This window comes from Astatotilapia calliptera, chromosome 5 (genome assembly GCF_900246225.1).
Source record: "Astatotilapia calliptera chromosome 5, fAstCal1.2, whole genome shotgun sequence".
Classification (NCBI taxonomy): domain Eukaryota; kingdom Metazoa; phylum Chordata; class Actinopteri; order Cichliformes; family Cichlidae; genus Astatotilapia; species Astatotilapia calliptera.
The window spans coordinates 25,033,008-25,054,953 of NC_039306.1; the positions used below are offsets into that span (position 1 = coordinate 25,033,008).

The window sequence follows — 21,946 nt, forward strand, 5'->3', positions numbered from 1 at the left end:
AGAATCAGGAAGGACATGTCTACTCGTCACACGTGGGTCCTTGTGATATAACAAAGCAACAGTACTAAAGCCCACAGGGTTACATTGCTTCAGAGCAGCATAGAGCTATTCAGCCATAAATCCCTGCGTGCCTGCCAGAAAAATTCATTTTTATGCAGTAGTTGAGCTTATTCCAGCAATCGTGACAAAGAAGCCTTTTGTTGTTTCAAAGAAACGAACGGGGGAAAAATACACAAGCATAAGCAACTTATGGCTCTCAACCCTTTCAGGTGATTTAAAATTTGAATATTGGACAGAGAACCTGCTAAACAACTGGGCTTGAAAAATACATAGGTGTGCGGTTATCAAGTACCCTGGAACACCTGATGTAGTTACTGTGTCGTTATGTTCATTACACAAACCCTTACCTCAGTACACTATGTCCATGGCGCTTCTAGTGTCGATTTGAGTTAATGGCTTGCGACTTATTTTCTTGGATTAATAATTTCAAATGTATGTAATATTTCTCACCTATAATGCTATTGGTTAGAAATAAAGCCTCGCTTTTCACATTCATAAAGCTTCACGGTATATTAGTTTATAAATTTAACTGAATCCACACTTAGCGCTAATGAAATTGGGGAAACTTTATTTTGAAAACGACGCTTTTATTTTGTCAAGTCGTATCGGATAACGAGTAGCTAGCTAGATTCTAAAGTGATTATCCCGTACGATACAGGATTGTATTGATTTTATCAAACATGTCGGTTAGGCAGACGTGGTGGACAGTTTGCATCTTTACATTGATGCTTCGAATATAACGAATTAGCTTTTGTTTCTTATTCCGACACGGTCAAGCCTCTGAAGCTATGATTGTTAGCTTGGTTAGCTTTATATATACGTATATATGTGTGTATCCAGCAGTGTCCGAACACCAGATAGTTGCAGCGAAAAGCCCAACGTTAGGCAAGATATAACCGGAGAACTAATGTGTTTAATCCTAAACGACAGGTTAACAGCGTAATTATTACCAGTGCTGACATTGGGAGAGAGTATGATGAAACATATATACGTGTACTTGAAGCCGTATGTGCGCAGCGTTAACGTAACCGGTCCCATGGTGTAATGGTTAGCACTCTGGACTTTGAATCCAGCGATCCGAGTTCAAATCTCGGTGGGACCTCGTCCTTTTAATCGATGCGTTGTGATTCCTGTCGTGCCTAAATTATGCGTTCAAAGGCTGAGATGTACCAAATCAAACCGGCAGCCAGATGTTTGCAATTAGAACGTCACAACTAAGCTATCACCTGTTCTTTGTAAGTAACACAGAGAAGATGATCCTTTAAACTGAAATTGTCTCAAGATGTGCCTAACTTATAACTTTAATTATGAAGACACTACTTGGTTTCAGAACACTTGCTTTAATGTTCTTGTCAGATATGACATACATCATTCTTTTCACCACCTCAGACACCTAAAATATATTACTTCTTGTACATAAAAATCCAATATGACAAATAATAATTGTGCTGAAGTCACCTCGATACTGTTTCAGTGTACAGAAAAAACACAAATAGCAAAATGAAAAATGTATTTCAAAAAAGAAAAAACAACAGTTCAAAATATCACAATAGTCTTTGGTTTTAAGTGAAACAGTTCACTCATGAAGTGATTATTAACTAAAAACTTCTCTAAGCGCTTTTATTATGACATTACCAACATAAGAAAAGTTGTTCATATTCATGTAATGCTTATGACCTCTTAACTTACTGCATGTTTGTTAAAATCTATTTTAAGATTATATTTTACATTACAAAATTTTTTGCTAGATAGTCTGCATTTTAAATTCTGGTTAACATAATGCTCTATTGTAGTTAGACCTTTATTAGTATTCATGCTGTGAGAACAAAACTGATAATGTTTCACATTTATATGTAATGAGTGAGTTAAACTGCAGCCACACCTTTGCCTTAGATCATCAGAATACACACTTTCATGAATCTACTTGCTTTACTCTTTCCAGTGTTTCATAAGTGCAACTATACCAGTTTACCCTTGAACACATGACTCTTACTTCCTGCCACATTCTGAGCCCTTTTTCTTCAGCTTTTGATACTGATGTATGGAAAATGTTAGGAAAATAACATGGATGCTTGCTCATGCAGTTTCAAAAGTTTGTTCATCATGTGAACAGTTTGAAAAATGATAACATAAATGATTTTAACAACAATAATAAAAATAAAAGATACAAACACAAAACCAATTAAATCTCTTTTTCAGTCTTATTCAGCAAATATCACCAAGTTTCGGTCAATCACTGGCTATTCCTCTAAATAATACTTTGACCTACAGAGCAGTGATTTGTCAGAATTAGATTCTCTTATAAAAACAGTCATACAGCCAAGCACAGTGATGCAAATTGTATAAACACAAACAAAAATGGTATATACACACACTTCATGAGAAAATATGTCAAAAACCATTTTAATGTCTTCCCCAGATCCCTAACAGTTCAGAGAGGTTTTTTTCCCCCCAAAAATTCTCAGTTTTTCTCATCTCCGTAGCTGTGGTCCCAGCATGACTTTGTTGATAAAGTTGACGATTGCTACAGCTGGTTGCTCGGGGTCCATCTCTGCAAACAGGTGACACACATTCTCTGTAGCAGTGCCTGTCCGTCTCGCCACAAAGCCAAACATCCTGCACCAGAGGGCAGACACAAGAGGTCAAAAGAAAAAGCAAACCCCATTTAACACTGAGGGAAAGTCAATTTTCTTTTGAAAATCGAGTAGCAAATCCAATGGTGATCAATTGCCATGCAAAGAAGCACATAGTGCCAGCTGGTATTGTCACTGATAAGGGAAAAACACTGCCACACAAGCACTTACTTGCTTGACGTGCTATCAGAATTAGTCCACCTGAAGCACGGGTACACAAATAGAGACAAAGTGACAAGAACACAGAGACTGTTTTACTAGGGAAAAGAGTAGCAATATACATCCATTTCTCACATAAAAAAGCGAATATGCAACTCACAAAGAGAACTTATATTAGAAAAATATAAGTCATTACAGCAGCGACAAACACACGTCTGTTCCCACCTTTACTAAAGATAATCAACAGTGACATAGAAACAAGGGTAGTTTTTTATTAACATGGATAAAACTGGTTTTAGTTTTAACGACCCACCTCTGATCATGAGGATCAAGACTGCTAAAGGTGATACTGTTGATTGGGTAGTGTCTCCTAAAAAATAGCCTGTGTAAACATACATAACATTAAGTCTGGCATGAAAGAAAGACTTAATACTTCCTATGATTGTTTAATACAATAACAAATACCACAAAATTTACAAATAATACTCATTAAGTGAAACTGACGCTCTTCCTAATATGTAACATTGTAGTGATTCATAAGTACCTTCTCTTGCTGTCGGTTAGTGTGATACCCTGAGAGGACACTTTGAAGTGGACCATGGTTGCCACTGGGCGTGGATTCAGAGACAAAGTGAACTTCGTTGCCTTAGAAACTGCTTCGGGCCCAGTTAACGACTCTGTTTCCACAGAGTTCAGGTAGAGGACGTTGCACGCTGGTTCATTAGGGAAATGACAAAGATTATTATTATTATTAATATTATTCTTACAGGTCAACATTGTGAAAATATGGAGCTTGAGAAGTACCTGCTCCTTGTTTGAGGAGCTCAGCTGCAGTGCTGGTATTTGTTGCACTCTGCATTTCCTGAAGCTCCCCAACCAGATCTGAAACATGGTGAATTTCATTTAAGGCTGTAAAATGCCTCCTATTCATAGAAGAGCATTTAACTGTTCTCGCATAATAGATTTAGTTGAAATCTAATTAAACAATTAATACCTTTTTCTGGGATGTGAAGAGGACATGGCAAAGAGATGGGAGTAATTGAATGCTGGTACACCAAGGCGGATAAACTTCCTGAGACAAAAAAAAAAAAAAAAAAAAAAAAAGGTAAGAAGATTGCAAATGTGACAGATTAGAAGGGATTAAAACACAGAAAATTGAGGCTTGGAATATAGTAAATATTCAAAAACTGTATGTAGATTAAAATGCTAAGTTTCTCACACAACACTGAAATTGTGAAATAAATGGCAGCATTTGCATCTACAGTGTAACTAACCAAAGTAGGACTCATTCTGACAGCCCTTGATCTTCACTCCTCGCGGCCCAGACTCGATCAGGAAGTGTCTCACCAGCTGTTCCAGAGGATCCCCTGGGAGACAGGAGATTGAAAAGGAAGGAAGGATGAAAAAGGGCTTGTTTTGCTGCCAAAAATCTTCTATAAACATAAACGAAAATACAGCATAATGTAGCTGATATCTTTTATTCTGACCATATTATATTTATTATGTTCACCATGAACCATTTTAATACATTAACACACTGTATCACCATCACAAAATAATTTATTTGGCGTTTTTCAAAATGCAGCCATCAGTGTGTCTTTAGATGCTTTGGTAAATGTCCATTTTATTTCTTTATTTCTTTCTGTGTTCCAGTTTGCATGCTTTATGGGCCCTTTATACCAGCCATTTTCAACCTCACAAACAACACTGCATAGCAAAAGTGCCATACATTCTTTGGCGCAAGTGGTCATTTCGGCTGATTATGCACCTCTCAACTTTTGTAACTTCACCCAGGATCTGATTTATTTATTTATTACCAACAGTTTAACTATATATCAGTGCAGAAAATCATAGATTCACTCATAATACAAAAGGAGACATTGCAACACTGGTTTTGACTTCCTCTGATTTGGAGGTTTTGTCTCAGTGGCGACACGTATTGTTCAGGAGAATACTACAGTGACAAGTTGTGCCCTAGAGGACAGTAATTGAGCCCTTGGCAACCATTGGCCTCTAGGGAAAAACGTGTATTCACTAACAAGTTGCCAAGTTGGGGGCTGGAGGAATTGAGGCACAGAGGTGTACAGTGCTGTACTGAAAACATCCGGACATCTGTAGTTTGCATGGAAGACGCTGAAATGTATGGAAACACTTGCCAACTGCTTGCTGCGAGCCATATGCAAATCAGACACATAAACTGTCAGCCTTCAGAGTAAACATTGTGCTTTCTGAAATGTATGGGTTGCAGTGGTAAGGCACAATTTTACTTTGAATGCAGAGGTTCTCTGTTTCCAGTTTGTGTTGCACTCATTCAAGTTTTACTGTCTCTTGTCGAGTAGTCAGTGAGTGATTGCAGACAATTTGATACCTTCCATGCAAACTACTGTGTGCAGCAAACATTATTGTTTGCAGTTATTGCCTTGGTTACTAGCAGATTGCTGCTAACAAAGAGGTTTTAGCTGCAGCAACGAATTTCACCCAGCAGCAGCCAGCAACCTCCAGGAACTGCTTGTCAAATTGTTGGGCAATACACCGGTTCACAAGTGAGAGGTTGCCTGGGGGTCGCCGATCAGTCTCTAAGCCTGTGTGACTGAGGCATTATAAACAAGCTAAACTTATGATAGATACCTTTGCTCCAAGAGAAGTTGGCATTAGGAGGAGGGGTAGCCACCTTGAGGGCCAGGCCATAGGCACCCTGGAAGGAATTGCTATCTCTGATGAGGAAACTTCCTGGCTCCTTGTCCTTCAACACAGCTATGGCTATGGTAGAAACATTAGAGCTATGATGTAATGGCCCAAAACAGACACACTGACCATAATACGAGTTAAATACGAACCATCCTGATGTATTAAGTGTTCCTGATACTACCAATTCATGTTTCATTAAAGCTCTCACCTTGGTCTCTGGTGATGCCTGGTTTGTACCAGTACTTGGAGCTGTCCTGGACAAACTTAGCATTGACCCTGATGTCTGGCTCCTCCCGGCAGCTGTGCTGTGCAGACCCCCTCCTCTGCTCTCCAACAGCAGGGGAGAAAGTAACATGATGTGTGGGGGAAGGAGCTGAGGAAGCCCGAATTAGAGAGTTGTGTCCATTTAGGGATCCTGCTGTTGTGGAAAAGCGTTTCTTCTCTGGGAGCGGTGGCTGGATGGTGGGGATAGTGACTGCAGTGTACCCAGTGTATGGAACATGGGGGACATTTAGTAATGAGTAGTAATAGGATGCTGAGGGAAAGTTTGGTGTATGGTATCCATCGGGAACAGGTGAAGGCGGTTTGGTGTCAGCTGAGCTGTTTCTGTCTGGAGTCAAGCTTTGTCCTGCTGTGTCTGTAGCAGATGAGGAGCGCAGAGGAGAAGACTGTAGCTCCGGGGAACCAATAGGAGAATTTGGGAAAGTGGTGGAAGGGCTAGAACTTAAACTAGTTGCTGGATTTATGGATACACCTCTGCTGCTGTCTGATGGGCTATCATTAGGGAGGGCAGAACCATTGAGTTGCACTTGAACTGGGGTGATAATGACAGTTGCATAGCTTGAAGCATGTGATGTGTTAGATCCATGTGCATGTCCCGTTACCTTGACTGCTCCAAGCTTACCATCAGGACTGCTACTTTCAGAAGACTCACCTGATGTTTGCACGGGGTTGACAGGTATGATTGAACCTTGAGTTTGTGTTTCTGTTGGTTTCACATTTTTGTTACTTGCGCTGGACTCCTCAGGTGTTGATGTGTCTTGGCTTTGAGAAGGGCTGTCGACATTTACACTAATGAAAAGACCACATATGATAATTTTCTTCATATCTTTATATGTAGCTGTATTTTCCAGAATTGTGAGATGTCAGAAAGCAAAGTTTCACTCACCTGTCTTCTGTGTGTGTGGGGCTGCTGCTACCAATCAGTGTGTAGTCATGGTCAGAGTCTGGTCCAGGGGTGCTTGATTGTCCATTAGAATCAGACTTAGTTTCTGAATGTTGGGATATCTCATCTTCTGTGTCTGTCTTGGCCTTTTCGACTTTGATAAGAGAGATTAAAATATATGAGATGAAAGTATAACATAAGAGAGTGATGATGATAAAAGAAGGGGAAAAAAGCATGTTAACCCATCCACTTAGTCCTTTCCTCTACCTTTGCGATGCTCATTGTGCATTTGGTCTCTGGATCCCAGTGGGGTTTCGGGCAGCTTTCCTTTTGCAGGTGATGGGCTATTAGCAGGTAGAGGGGAGGCTGATCCAGAGTGATATCCTGAGGCATAACCTCGACTCTCATGGCTTTCAGCTGGAGATGACTCATAAGGTGAGCAGGGACAGGAGTGGCGTGGCTGTAAGGGCGTGTGGTATCCACTGCTGGCTCCATCCCGTATATCTATTAGTGACTGGGGGATTGGGTAGTTCTGGTGAGGTGCAACAACAAATCTAGGGTGCTCTAGATTTGGACCTCGGTCCAGAGAGGGTTGGTAGAGATGAAATACAGGCGTATTGGATTTGCACTGCCAAAATTCTGCCTCTCTTGCTATGTCCCATGGATTTTCAGTTTCCCATTGTGGAGGTACACCTGTTCCTTGAGACCAGTGTATTGTTTCTGATTGGTCTGGGTAAGCTGAGTGTATTGTTTTAAGTGAGGCTGAGTGATGTTCACGTCTGCAGGAGCAGTCTTGCCAGGGACAACCAGAGGACTGTGCAGGAGAGCCAAAGAACATCTCTCTGTAAGGGCTTGATGGCTGCGGCTGGTTGGATAGATGAGACGCTGGGATGTGGCTGGAATAATGAAGAAGGTGACACTCTTCCCCAGTGCAGAGTCTATTTGAGGCTGGCAGGGTGTGGCTGTGTGGGTGTGCATGATCGCGAGTGGAATAAGGGTAACATGGCCTATGGACAAAAGGTAGAGGTAGAGGTGGAGTTGAACGTTCCCATGGCAACTCTGGTAGAGGATGGACACTGTGGCGATGACATAGCTCCATATGAGCTGAATGAGGATGAGGGGACACTGATTTGGATGGTAAAACTGGCAGAGTTTGACTTTTTGGATGATTTTTAATGCTTTTGCAACGTCCAAGACAGTGACTGTTGGGAAGACAGGGCTCTCTGTCCCTCTCCAACCCCATGTCACCACACTTTATACTTGCTTGTCCGCAACACAAGTGCTCTCGTCTCAGCCCTCCAGGACCCAATGGGTCTGTATCATCTAATATAGCTGTTTCTCTGTCCCTTTCTTTTCCTCTTGTCTTCTCTTTTGTTTCGTCTTCCCTATTGCTTCTCCTCAATGGATAGTCAATATTATCTCTTTCATTAATGGATAGAGCGGTGTCAGCCAGGTGATCAGAGGGGACTGAGGAGTAGCTGGAATTTGAGGTGTAGGTGAGAGTCTTGGATTGGGTGGAAGTTTGAGTCTTCACTGTTGGGCTGGTAGTGAGGCAGCCATTGGTTGATGCTGGTGAGGCAGTTGCTCCTGGTCCACGTCGCTTCCTCACTTGGGCGTATAAGCTTCCATCCAGCGGTCCCCTTGTATGAAAGATATCTAATAAAAACAAGATGGAAATCTGATTCCTCCTTCTTTATCTAAAGCCCATAGTCAAAATATGAAGAAAGCTCACCTTCTTTCTATTCTAATGTTTCTTTCAGGACTCAAGAAAAAGAATCCAGTCATTAGCAGGTCTAAAAAATAGGTAACTACAACCTCAGATGAACTACAGAATATGACATACTACACTGGGTCATTATTTATCCGACTAATATTGAGCTAAAATGAAGAAACAGTGTGTCAAAAAATAAGTATATTACTGTTTCTAGAGAAATTAAGGGGAAAATTAGTCCAAACCTCAATCCAGTTGAAATGCTGTGGTGAGAACTTAAGAGAGTTGTGCATAAATGAATGTCTGCAAACGTCAATGAACTGAAGAAATGCTGTAAAAAAGAGTGAGTCAAAATTCCCCCACAACTATGTGACAGACTGATAAAGTCATACCAAAGATGATTACTGCATATTATCACTGCTAATTGTGGTTCTACAAGCTACTGAATCATGGAGTGTACTTAGTGTTTCATTGGACTGCGTCTGCAGTTGATCTGAGGTTGTATTTATCTCATTTTAAGCCCTGGTAAGGACTAGATGATTTTTTATTAAATAAAACAGAAGACTTAACAGAATTTGACCATGGCTGTAGATCTTAGATGTATATGTAAAGCATTTCTTACTTTCCATGCTGTCTTCATGATGCAGATTGAAATTCTCATAGGAGTCCCATCTGACAACAGGATCCGAGGTGTTATATTCCACTTTGATGGAGGTGTCATTCTGGTGGTATTCTTGACCTCAAACACAAAGTTTTTATTTGAAACATATTTACACATAGCTCATTACTAATATATTAGATTTTATTAGTATTTATGAGTGGTGTCCTGTATGTGTATTGTTTTTACTTTATATAGCTATTGTATTAAGCCTGCTGGTATAGCAGAAGCTAAAATCAAGGAGTTTCATGCCGTAGAATAGAACCATGAAGTGTTGAACTTAATTTAAAATGAGAAAGAAGAGACTGGGTGCGAGGAATGCATGAAATGATTCAAAGATATGCAGGTAACAGTGATATTTACCTTTTATTTTTTCTGGTCCATTAGCGAAGATAAACTCCACTGTAGCATCAGGGGGGAACCTGTCATCTACAGAAAGGCAAACATAAAGGAGTGACTAAAATATCCAGACCGTAACTACAGAGAGACACCAAAACAAAGTAAATAAATAAAGATACTTGCTTTTACTCTCAGCATAATGGAAATAAATAGGCCAAAAAAGGAAACAGAGCACGGCACATCATAGAAGTCTATCTAAAATTAGCTTGTTTTTTAGTTTCATACATAAGTGTGGATTTAATATTAGTTGTATATTTTATGCATGAGTCAGCATGTAGCACTTAGAGGTACTGTCCTTAGACTGCTGCTTAGTGAACCACGTTAAACCATTTCTGTTTCATCTAAGCTGACGCTGTCCTTTGCTATTTGTCTCTGAAGACAAACAAAACAATGGTCTGAGGAATAAGTGGGTCTTGAATAATACAGTCATGTAAACAATTTCAAGTTTGCAGCAGAATTATGCAGCAGAAAGTTTCCTTTTTGTAATATTTTATGCTGTGAGGCAGAGTCTAAACAACCATGCTGCAGTTATTTAGAGTACTAACAGTACTAACTCCCCTTGAAGATGGGGTGGAGCCAAGGGATCGCAAAGGGCGGCAACAATGACACAGACTAAAGTTTTACAACCACACACAGCAAGTAAACATCAAGTAAGCCTGCTGGGGGTGCTATGCACATAATTACAGGAATAGAGTTACAGACAGTAAATGCTCCTTTTCAGAACCATTGTAGCTAATGTCTTTATATGTGGACATTTCAAAGAGCACAAGTCATTTCAACAGTAATTATGTTATGAGCTTTACTAACAGTTACAGAAGAAAAAGTTTGGCTAATGCTCCAGTTTTAAAAGAAAATTCAATTAAGAGTGACATAAAAAGCTTGTGATTGCTCAAAAAAGTCGAGAAACACTTTGAAAATAAATCAGATCTCAACAGGGAAAAAAATCATGCTGGATATCTGTCCTGATATGACTGGGTAATGTGAAAGAAAGGATGCCACATCGTTGGATGGGAAGAAAATTATCACCATGTCAAAGACACCTCAAAAATCAAAGTGAAAAAAATTATGATGCAGCAGGCTAGTCCAATTTGTAGAAATTTCGTTGCAGCAAGTCAAAATTGTAGTCAGTAGTTTGTATGAAGCTGGGCATTGTCGTGCACCTGGAGGAACCCAGGACCCAGCGCACCAGCTTAGGGTCTGATAGTGGGTCTAAGGATAACATCCCGATACATAATGGCAGTCAGGTTGCTGTTGCCTAACCTGGAGAGGTGTGTTAGTCCCTTGATGGATATGCCTCCCCAGACCATCACTGACCCACCATCAAACTGGCCATTTTGAACAATGTTACAGCCAGCATAAAGTTCTCCATGGCTTATCTGGGCTTTTTCACATCTGTCTCATGGGCTCAGAGTAAACCTGCTCCCATCATCTCAAATGCCAGTGAAGCTCCAAGGTGCCAGGCAGTGAGCACAGGGCCACTAGAGGACGTCAGGGCCTCAGGCCACCCTCATGAAGTCTGTTTCTGATTGTTTGGTCAGAGAGATTCACACCAGTGCTCATCCTGTTTCTCTTTGCAGAAAGGAGCAGATACTGGTCCTGCTGATGTGCTAACCACCTTCTACAGCCCTGTCCAGTTCTCTTAGAGTAACTGCCAGTCTCCAGAAATGTAACTGGCCAAATCAATACTCCAGAAGTTTAACTGACTTAATGCTATACTTTGATTAAAAACACTGTTCTTTTCATTTTTGAGCAGTGTAGACATAAGGAATGATGACATACCTCTACATTGCTGTTATGTCTGCAAAACAAATGCTTAAAGTGAGTTACAGAAAAAGTGACGTTGTCTGAAACAAATGACTGTAGTTACCAGCATCAGTTTCTATGCCCAATTGTCTGACTCTGTCATTGCTTCAAGCTGGCATTTTTTTCTTGCCATTCCATGCTCCTCCAAACAACTGACAAACTTTGGACTTGTAATTTTATACCTATGCAGGCTTGGTCGAGTTCACTCTTGCCAAACCACAGCTGGGCTCCATGAACAGTACAGGTGTGGAACTGGACTCTAAAGACCACCTCTCTTTCTGTTGCTCGTCTCCGCCAGTGGTAGCACTTTACCTATGGACAAAGATGCATATAGAAAAGCAGTGTACAACGATAGTCTCAAGATATTGATAGCAGCCCCTTACACTGAGATAAATAAAATGCCTTCTTTTATTCCTGGGCTGCTAAGGACTTATTTTTATCCTCTTGATGGGAGAAAATGATCATGCAGTCTCGGGAAGATTTAACTCTTAAGTGGTTTAAAAATAATCAAGCACTGTTCAAAAGTAAGGTTACAAAAGTGCATCAGAGTCAGGAGGGCAAAAAGTGTTTTGTGTAGCCGTTTTGTTAAGCGTGGATAAAATCCTGACTACAGGATTTAGCTTAAAAAAAACAACACGCAGTAGTGTTGTAGTTATTGCAGTGATGTACTGTATGTATTTGTGGATACGGAGAGGATAGAAATCAAAGAAAGGTTGTAAATTACTGACATACAGTTAATCATGTGCTATTTCTCACCATAATGTCCCCCTTCAATAGTAGTGCTGGCTCCATAGTCACGCACAGCTTTCTTGCCCTGGAGCTTTGTGGATCACTAGACACACACACACACAGGTACACGCACACAGAGTAGAAAAAATGGACAGTCCATCTTAAAATACATAAAACAAGTCAAAACATGCCACAGTTGGGTAAACACTGGCAAACAGCATAAACTTTAACATAAGCAGAGTCCCAGCTCCACCTAAACACAGACAGAGTCAACATGTGTGAAAGAGACTGAGGGAAGGAAAGATGTCTGCCCGCAGGAGGTGAGCTGAAAACACACACACACTGACCAGTTACTTACTAGACTCCTGAGGTATACACCAGTTGAAGAGACTGGTAGATTTTCAGGAAAGGATAAAAACCTGCAAATACAGAAATAAGTTTAGGGATAATAAAAAGGGTAAGAATTTGCAGACAGAGGCTTTGTTGCCCCTCCCCCCCAACATTGTAAAACACTGACTGTTCCCACTTTCACACTGAAAATTACCATTTAAAAAAAAGTGCAGCCTATAAAACTGACCTCCTCCTGCCTGGAAGTTTGGTAGTGAAGGAATGAGGATTTGGTGCAGGAACAAGGGACTGCTGTTCATTTTGATGGTACCTGACAACAAACCACCAAAGTAGTAGATGTATCTGTCAAAGATAGGTGAAGAAATGGTGTGATGACACAGTGACTGAGGTGATAACTGCAACACAACAAGAAAAGATTAATGGTGGGCGGAGGAAATGGATGATATGCAGGGGATTGACACCTCTTCTGAGAGGACTGCAGGGAAGAGGAGACTTTATCTTCACAGAACTTCCTCATGGCCAATGTGGTGAGGGCCTGGTCGGCTCTGTGAACACGGGCAGAAGTGTATTAGTTCATTCATTATTTCTTGAGCTTGATGTTGATGAGGTGTATGCTAAGAGGAAGTCATGAAATCTGTTGGTGGCTTTATCTACAGATTTAAACAAATCCACAAAGATTGTTTTAGTGGCTTTTTTGGACATAAGGGCTCATTTGTGCAAACAGTAGATCCTTACATATGCTGGCATATTGAGGCTAAGAGCAGACTAATAATCAAAATGCAGATTACCCCGCTGTTATCTTGCTGTAGTGCATATAGGCTGCCACAATGACCCCTGTTTTTCCTTTGTTCCCCTGTCAAAACAAAAATCAAAGGGATTATCAAATCAGTTTTACTGGTGTTATAACTTTTTAAGCACAAAGGAATCAGATGAGTATTCAGACTACACTGACTTTGCAGTGGAGGACCACTACATTGTTTGGATCAGAAGTTAGCCACGTCTCCATGGCCTTACAAACAGCACAGATCCTGTCCAGGGGTGGAGCATGAAGATCGGGCCAGGCGTAGTCCTGCACCTGCATCGCAGAGCAAGATATTTCAAATACTAGTGGTTTTATGCTTTGTAAAGTATTTTCATTAACCCTAAATATACATATAAATGTACCTACAGTATGTCACATACATTGCTCATGCACTTCGGTGATGTCTTAGTAGCCTGAGTTATGTGTCAGATGTGAGTGCCTGTACCTTTGGGTAGAGTCTGGTGATGTCATGTCTCTTCTCTGATAAATTTAGAAGCTGGGGGAAGGCAGAAGAAATTTACAAATCCAAAACTCCATTGCTTGAATCTAATATTAAACATTGTTATGCCTGTTTTGAATTTTATGTTTCTTATTGTTTCAGTCTTTCACACTGACCAGAAACTTATCTTGGTGCTTGGATTTCAGCATGGAGGCCACTTCCTGTAGGTTTCTGCGGTACTGCTGCTCCTCCAGGTCTGGCAGGAAGAAGACTGAGATGATCCTCTCTGTGATGTAGGTGAGGTCAAAGTCGTAGTGGCGCTCCATCACGTGCTCCATCACCTGTTCCACGCTTTTACTTCTGGACATTGTGAAAATCCATTCTTTTAGTTCAGGCAGAGCAATAATTAATGTCCTCACTGTAGATTTTGCTGTTGTCTGTGTCTGTCTGTTATAAATGCACAAAAATGCCTTTTTTCTTTGGTTTGAATGTGTTTGTGTTTTTGATCAGGCTTTGCGGTACCTTGGTATGGAGCCTCTCTTTTTCTGCGAAGTTGATTTAGTGGAAGTGTGCTGCGAGACAAGCAGAAAAAGATCTCGGTGCTGCACTCACATCATCATAAAAATTTCTCTGTGACAAAAAACATGTGATCCCCCCCCCCCTCCAGAGCCTACCACTTCTGGTGTTGAGGTGCAGCTGGGAGTCACCTGAAAGGAAAGAAAGCACGTGGTTGTTTCTTTGCAGCTTTAACAGACCCACACATATACATTGGGAGGAAGCAGCTCATGCCAAATCATGTGTTTGGTTTAATGCTTTTGGTGCAGCTCCAGCAGTACAGATGAGGAGATGGAACGCTGTGGAATGAGGAGAGCTGATGAAGAGGATAGTAAAATTCACTCTCGCTCTCCTCCGTCTCAGAGCAGCTGGTTTCAGGAAGAAGCTGTCGGTCAACAGATGCAGCTGTTCCTTATGATGGACTAGTGATGGATGACACACGTAGAATGATCTATACACTCAGTGGTGCGCACAAGCGTAGATGTTTAGAAACAAACTTCAACAGCTGCTCATGTGTACATGTGTGTAAACAATTGTAAAAAAACAAAAACAACAAAAAGCCTGAGGCCAAAGAGTGTTCTTTCAATTCTCAGTCATTGCTAAATGGTGTTTATTGTGCTGACCAGGCAGCTGAATAAGCAGCTCAGGCTATTAAGAAGTGCTCAATAAAAATGATTGATTTCACTTTTTCATTCTTTTGGCCTCTTTAGAAAGAAACACTGATAGATAGACTTGAGGGGGACTCAACATGTGGCATCCAGTTCTTGTAGTGATGAGCCAAAGGTAAGTTGCCAAAACTACAAACACGTATACAGATGGAGAGAGACAGAGGGAAGCCGAGGTCATTTGAACAGAAGACAGCCACTGCTATGACAGTAAACTTTAACAGGTTCCTGTAGCTTCCTCTGTTCTGGATTATTTGATACTTTTCGGACTCATCTGGAGGTTCTCGTAAAATGTAAAAATGTTTAATGCGGCTGAAATGATAGAAAGTAAGAGGGTAAAGAAAAATGGAAAGAAACGCATGGATAAAAACGAAAAACATTCAGCAATCCAGTGCAACTAAGGGCCCCAGTAGTGCGCTTTGACAGGTGACACCATGTCAGGTTTCAACCTTTGAACTTTCCCACGAGATTGAGCCGCCCTCTGTGGCTGTGTTGGCAAGTGCTGACAGGCCTCAAGCAACAGGTTAACTAGTCAAATGCCAATCACAGTGAACCACAGTGAAAGGAAAACAGGAAAATCTGTGACCATGCAGGATTACATTCACTAGCTCTGTGGTGACATAACAATACATTAAGACTGTGGCTGCTTTGAACACTGTCTTTAGTAACCATCTGCTGTCCAAGCATCTGGTCATTATCAAAATCAGTCTGCAGACCCCATGACCAGTTGACTGGTTAGCATCTGGGAAACTTTTATTTCCATGGCCTGCGTTGTAGCCAGCAGACAAATTTCTTTTTCCAACAAGGAATCAGTGTGTTTATGAATGCAGATTATTTTTATGCAGATTATTTTTGGATAGGCAAAGGTTTCAGGGTTGCATTTAAGCTATGCAATCCATCTCTCCGTGCAAATTTTATTCCTGCATGCAACCAGAGCCTGCTCTTCATGATAGATCAAACTAAGTACACAAAAACAGAAATTTTCTTGTAAGAAAAACCTCATCCTTTACTAAAAGGTTCTATGTCTTTATGCACAGCATCTGTCAAAGTAAGCCACTAGTACAAGCTGTGTTTCTTATTGAGTACTTAGTAATAGATGGCTTAGTTAGCATTAGCCTGTCTCTTCAGGCTCACTAATGTGTTTGTTGTTTTCATGTTCAGTGACTGTATCCTTTTAGCTGTGTGTGTTAGCTCAGCTTGGTTTTAAATAGACACAATAAATGTTATGTAAAATGCAGCACTGTGATGTGACGATCACCAAATTAAGAGCTGAAGCAGCTGCATCACGATTGCTATTCAGCTTCTCAGAAAGAGACTATATTACACACTGGCGCGCCAAAACATTATGACCACCACTCATATGTTGTTGGCTCTTTGCATGCTACAAATAACAAAGGACATATTAAGCCACTGAAGTTCTCTGAAGGTGTCTATGGTATCAAAAACTAGAGATCAGCAGCAGATCGTCTGAGCGTTGTATCTTGTTGGCGAGGAGAGGTGCCAGTCTGACTTATTCCTACTGCTACACTATTGTCAGTGAGTTTTCTGAGAAGTAGAACACAATTTATTTTAAGTCACTTTAAAGGAGCTTTGAAACCAGGAAAATTGGATTAGTTTAGTGTTTTTGGCAAGAGGACAGTCGAACTGAGATTTCTACCCAAAATAAAACTTTCAAATTTCACAGTGCACATTTTCTAATACACAAAAAGCAGATTACAAGCAACGTTGCAGTGGTGACAAGTATTACACGCAGAAGGTTTAGGCCTGTGTGAATGGAAAAAAGGGGGACGTAAATGAGCGTGCAACCTAGGGAGGAATGAGTAAAAAGGGGAGTGAATGGGAAAGGGCACAATTGCTGCTTCATAAATTAGCTCCTGCTGAAATTATAAGAAGGTCGTGTACCTCCTATATAAAGACAGACAACCAGCATAACAACACTTATTTATTCAGCATAAACGTGGGACGCTTTAGAGTCACTGAGTCCATAAAGTAGTTATAAAACTTATAATAGGAAATGAAAGAATGCAGAGATTCAGCCACAGGGGATAACTCTTTTCTTAACAGGTTTAATAAAGGTTGTTACTGGATAAAGTAGTCAGTTCCTGGAAGGAACAGTGGGAGACAGACATAACACATGCATGTGTACCCATGTATAAACATGAACATGCACACACGCACACAAAGAAGACCAGGGTTTGAACCCAGAGGCATAGAACATAGAAATACAGCAGGAGAAAGACATCAGAGTCAACAGGAAGCAATTTGCAACAGGATGTCAGCGCTGCTCGGCCTAGGTTCACACGTAACGCACACACAAATTACACGCAGAGCATACACGTGTCTTTGGTAGCTCTGCCAGCCTCAGGGTCTTCATTAATGCATGTGGACTGTAAGCTGGAGCCACTGGGAAAGGAGCCATCTGGTTCAGTTTGTCTCGTTGATCAGTCAGCAATTACTGAGGTGCCAGTGACAGCACGCGACCCCCCTACACCACCCCCCGCTTCAGGGGACTCGACGACTGTTACTGAACTCATTAGCCGATCGATTTATCAGGTGAAACGTCTTTTTTTTTTGTCAATGAGAAACATCCATCCATTTAGTTTCTTTGGTTTATCTTGGTAAAAAAAAAATGGTAGTGCTGAGCAAAGCAAGCAATTGATAACAAAAAGCTGGCCTTTTTGAGATGTTTGCTTCCTTGCTGGCAGCTAGATGCCAATATCGATGCCACTCTCGTGTGCATATAAAATAGGACGCTACAGCTGATAGCTGTCTCACAAGAAAGAGTAAAAATGAGGAATCACCAAAATCGGCGAAAATCTAGCTCCTGCTGTCTGCTTCCAGTCTGAATCCATCTCAAACAGACAGATGTGTGATAACTCTTGGCAAGAAAGCAAATATTTCCCCCCCAAAATGATCTTTGAAAAGCTCTTTAATGTTTTCTTTCACAGTGTAGCTTAACAATAAATAAATAAATAAATCCCTGACTTTTAATCACTGTTTAGATCCACACTCTTTCCAGATGAATGTGCCTGATCCCATCTGCCGGTGGATCACTGACTTCCTGACGGACAGGAAGCAGCATGTGAGGCTGGGAAAGAATGTCTCGGACTCTCGGACCATCAGCACCGGCTCCCCTCAGGGCTGTGTTCTTTCTCCTCTGCTCTTCTCCCTGTACACCAACTGCTGCACCTCCACCCACCAGTCTGTCAAGCTGGTTTGCAGATGACACCACCGTTACTGGACTCATCTCGGACGGGGATGAGTCTGCCTACAGGAGGGAGGTTGACTGTCTGGTGTCCTGGTGCAGCCACAACAACCTGGTGCTGAATGCCCAGAAGACAGTGGAGATTATTGTGGACTTCAGGAAGCACACAGCTCCACTCCCCCCCATCATCCTGACTGACACCCCCATCACCTCTGTGGACTCATTCCGCTTCCTGGGTACCACCATCACCCAGGACCTGAAGTGGGAGCCCACCATCACCTCCGTCGTTAAGAAAGCCCAGCAGAGGATGTACTTCCTGAGGCAGCTGAAGAAATTCAACCTGCCAACACGGACGATGATGCAATTCTACACTGCAATCATCGAGTCCATCCTCACCTCCTTCATCACTGTGTGGTACGCTGGAGCCACTATCAGGGACAAACAGAGACTGCAGCGTGTTGTGCGCTCTGCTGAGAAGGTGATTGGCTGCAGACTCCCATCTCTGCAGGACCTGTACACCTCCAGGACACTGGGGCGTGCAGCTCGGATCACAGCTGACCCTTCTCACCCTGGACACAGTCTGTTTGACCTGCTCCCCTCAGGCAGGAGGCTCCGGTCCATTCGCACCAGAATCTCTCGCCATAAGAACAGTTTCTTCCCCTCTGCTGTTGGACACATGAACAATAACCGTATGACTGTTCCCGCCACTAACACATGACCCTACGCTGTGTTCACTGCATCATTCCATGTTTGCACTGATCCCCACCTGCACTCATGTATATATCTATCTACTTAGCACCAAAAATTCTTATTTTTATGTTTATTTAAGCGTTATCTGACAGTATGTTTTGCACTAAGTACCGCAGCAATTTCCTAATGTTGTAAACCTGCTCAACATTTGGCAATAAAACCCTTTCTGATTCTGATTAAACTTTCCCTCCTTTTAATCCCATCCACAGCACAGCAACTGCAGCTGGAATATGAATCTGATCTGACCACTGCCACATCCTGAATTATTCCTGGGAGAGGAAATCCAACACAGAGAGATCTGTCACAGCAGGGAAGGCAGAAGATAAATGTGAGTGTCTGAGACACAGGCGTCAGCGTGCCATGTAGAGGGAACGAGCTTCAATCTGACAGTCAACTCAGAGCTGACATCACGCCTCAGAGAGGGAGAAGTGAGTAAGCCTTCAAACCAGAAAGTGGAAAAATCTAAATTACCAGGTTTATTCCATGTTCTGTACTCTCACAAAAAAGTCACTCATGCCCAAAGTTGCTGAAAGCTAAAATAAAATCTGTGGGCTTTTATTTTTAGCGGCTGGAGAGATTCATGAGGCTTTACCTGAAAGCGCAACACGCCCTCTTTCTCGTCTTGTTAGCAGTCTGCCTTTCATCCTCCTGTCATCTTTGATCCCTCGTTTCTCTATTTCCTACCTCCTGGAGTCTGTCGCCCCCTTCTAATCCCCCCTCTCTGCCTCACTACTTAAAAAGCCGTGGGGCAGGATGACCACAATCATCCCTGCCATGAAATGCAGGCATGCACTCCTCCTGAATAAACAACGTCAGATGACAAAGAGCACCTCGATAAGCATCACGCGCATCAAAAGCACAGCACCAACTAACTAACAAAACTGACCCATGGGATAAAGCAATAAGGGCTCAAAGTGAAAAACCAAATGTCGAGGGAACACAAAGTAGACATAGGAAAAAAGGAAGACAGGAAGAGGAAAGAGGAGAGGCAAACAGGGACAGTAAAAGAGACTGACCGCTGGCCAGGAGAGAGATGTCAACAGCTGAACATGCCTCCTGACCACTGACACAGAGCAGAGAGATTTCTCAGAGCTATTTTAATAGAGCTCCTTATTTTAGACTAAATGTCCCCCAGAACACTTACAGGCTCATTTTGTCTATTTGTCTGTCAATCATCCCACAAAGTCTCTTTTTCAAGAGATCTGGCAGTCGATTTTGAGGAATGTGTCACGTGGCTGCCTCATAACTAACATACATTTGGAGCTGGTCCCATTGTCACCGCATGCCTTTTGACATTCAGCAACTGGAAAAATAGCAGCAACTGAATCAAAACTTTCTATCTGCATCCCCTGCGCAATACAGTGACATCATCTAAGCAGACACCATTTTTTTTAAAACATTGTTATGACCCTGTTAAGAAAATGGGAGCTGTATAATTCCTGGAATATTAAACAAAGCATTACGGTGTGGCTTAGCCTCTCAGGAAATTAAAAAATATAAACGCTTTGAGCGTGCATCTGTGTGCACCCTTGTGCCCGCCGATGCTTTATTGTTGCTAAGGTGAGTAAAGCAGTAAAATTAAATTAACCTTGATAATTATTTGTGGACAAGTACATCATGGTTATAAAAAGCAGCAGCAGCACAGTGACAGTGATAAGCCACCACCCTAATCGAGTTACAAAGATAAACAATCTGTTGGGATTTTGTAATAAACGGCATCCACTTTAAACATCTGTTGACTTCTCGTCTACCTTGTGCCCCAGCTGTGAGACGTGCAGGAGAAAGTGGGCGGCTTAAGACAACGGAAAGGAGAAGAGACTCAGAAAACCAGGACAGCTGGTCAAGAACTAGACTAATAATCAGCATCTGCTCGAAGAAGAAGAAAAAAAGGAAATCCAGCCTATAATCTGTTGAGCATTTGCAAACTGATCTGAATTCACATCATTTCAAACTCATGACCCTATGTCACTTCATATATCAGCACAAAACATTAGGAGAACAGCTGGTGTGCATGAGCAGACAGTGTAAAACCATCTGTATTTCACTGCATGACATTAGGATCCATCAGATGGTGTCAGGACAGGTGACTGGGTCCCTTTGTCTCTGGTGTCCTTTGGTCCTAAATGGTGACTTTGCATACACACAATAACAAACAGCACAGCACTGAGGCAGTAGACGGTAATCTGGAACCTGCATCATCATATCTACAGGATTAATATTGATACAGTTAAAAGTAATAAAGTACAAGCAAATAAAAATACACAGACACAGTAGCAGACACATGCACACAAATACATCCAATCAAACCCTTAACAAGTCTTGCACAAAATGTATTATATATAAACGAATGAAACACAGGTTAGGCCCAGTTCCCATAAACTACTAACCTGCTCGACTGTCTCATGAAAAAGTAAGTCTTATGAATCCATTCTCCAGTTTAAATAATTAAAATCAGCGTATTTTTGTAGGTCACAGCAGGAATCTCTGCTTAAATTTCTGCACTTTCCTTAATCACAGTAAACAAAATCCTCTTTCTGGGCAAAGCAAGAGCTCTCTGGCTACGGCTTTAATGGAATAATATGCACAATCACATGCCGCACAGTTTGAGCTAACACCGTAGAAAGATGGTAAGGCTGTTACTCGGTAGAAAATAAAAACCTAGACAAGCTGAAACTGATGCTGCAGCTGAAGGCGAACTAAAGCAAAAAGCTGTAGTCAGTCAATATAGAGCGGAGCGTGTTTTTACCTCACAACAAGCAGCTTCAGTCTTTCCCTCTGCCTCTGAGCAGCGTTGTGTGTAGAGTGTCATACACTACCTCCCTCTCGGCTCACTCTCCTTCACCAACTAAGTTTGCCCCCCCCCCCCCCCCCCCCCTCCCTCTCTTGCATACACTTGCAGAGTGCCAGCAGCACATGCAACATAGCGTTTCCCCTCCCGATTTGCCTGTGCCTTACGCACAGAAGGCAGCGACGCACATCAGCCATGCAAGCACTTCCCCTCGCACGCGTACATCAATACGCCACATGCAGACAGTGGGTGCTGATGTACAGTGACCTCTCCGGTGCCCCGAGGGAGAGTGATGACAAGAGGCAGGAGGACAAATAGCAGCGGGGACATACACTTGATGAGATGGGAAAAGACAAGACGATGCGCAAAGGATAAAAAATAGGGGGGAA

The 21,946-nt window shown here is 41.9% G+C and overlaps 1 protein-coding gene and 1 non-coding gene across 8 annotated transcripts in view; one reads left to right on the forward strand and one right to left on the reverse strand.

Annotated features, from left to right (window-relative positions):
* Nucleotides 1–624: 624 nt before the first annotated feature.
* LOC113022717 (tensin-2-like) overlaps nt 625–21,946 on the reverse strand; it is a 34,712-nt gene continuing 13,390 nt past the window's right edge. For 3 of the 7 annotated variants that reach the window (XM_026168431.1, XM_026168429.1, XM_026168430.1), the window contains 24 exons: nt 14,269–14,301; nt 14,117–14,166; nt 13,771–13,954; nt 13,601–13,651; nt 13,306–13,428; nt 13,142–13,206; nt 12,815–12,898; nt 12,583–12,695; nt 12,364–12,424; nt 12,033–12,108; nt 11,459–11,588; nt 9,438–9,503; nt 9,039–9,155; nt 6,973–8,361; nt 6,709–6,859; nt 5,749–6,611; nt 5,481–5,612; nt 4,127–4,219; nt 3,847–3,924; nt 3,657–3,734; nt 3,397–3,565; nt 3,166–3,234; nt 2,865–2,894; nt 627–2,676 (listed from right to left, as the gene is read on the reverse strand). In XM_026168431.1, the coding sequence (XP_026024216.1) occupies nt 2,532–2,676; nt 2,865–2,894; nt 3,166–3,234; nt 3,397–3,565; nt 3,657–3,734; nt 3,847–3,924; nt 4,127–4,219; nt 5,481–5,612; nt 5,749–6,611; nt 6,709–6,859; nt 6,973–8,361; nt 9,039–9,155; nt 9,438–9,503; nt 11,459–11,588; nt 12,033–12,108; nt 12,364–12,424; nt 12,583–12,695; nt 12,815–12,898; nt 13,142–13,206; nt 13,306–13,428; nt 13,601–13,651; nt 13,771–13,954; nt 14,117–14,166; nt 14,269–14,301 (4,350 nt within the window). In that variant the 3' untranslated portion in view covers nt 627–2,531. Of the gene's footprint in view, nt 2,677–2,864; nt 2,895–3,165; nt 3,235–3,396; nt 3,566–3,656; nt 3,735–3,846; nt 3,925–4,126; nt 4,220–5,480; nt 5,613–5,748; nt 6,612–6,708; nt 6,860–6,972; nt 8,362–9,038; nt 9,156–9,437; nt 9,504–11,458; nt 11,589–12,032; nt 12,109–12,363; nt 12,425–12,582; nt 12,696–12,814; nt 12,899–13,141; nt 13,207–13,305; nt 13,429–13,600; nt 13,652–13,770; nt 13,955–14,116; nt 14,167–14,268; nt 14,302–21,515; nt 21,605–21,946 lie in introns of those variants that run through there. The other 4 variants (XM_026168432.1, XM_026168427.1, XM_026168426.1 and 1 more) reach the window with 4 other exon arrangements.
* trnaq-uug (transfer RNA glutamine (anticodon UUG)) lies at nt 1,091–1,162 on the forward strand. Its single transcript has one exon. It is a non-coding gene; the product is annotated as a tRNA-Gln (tRNA).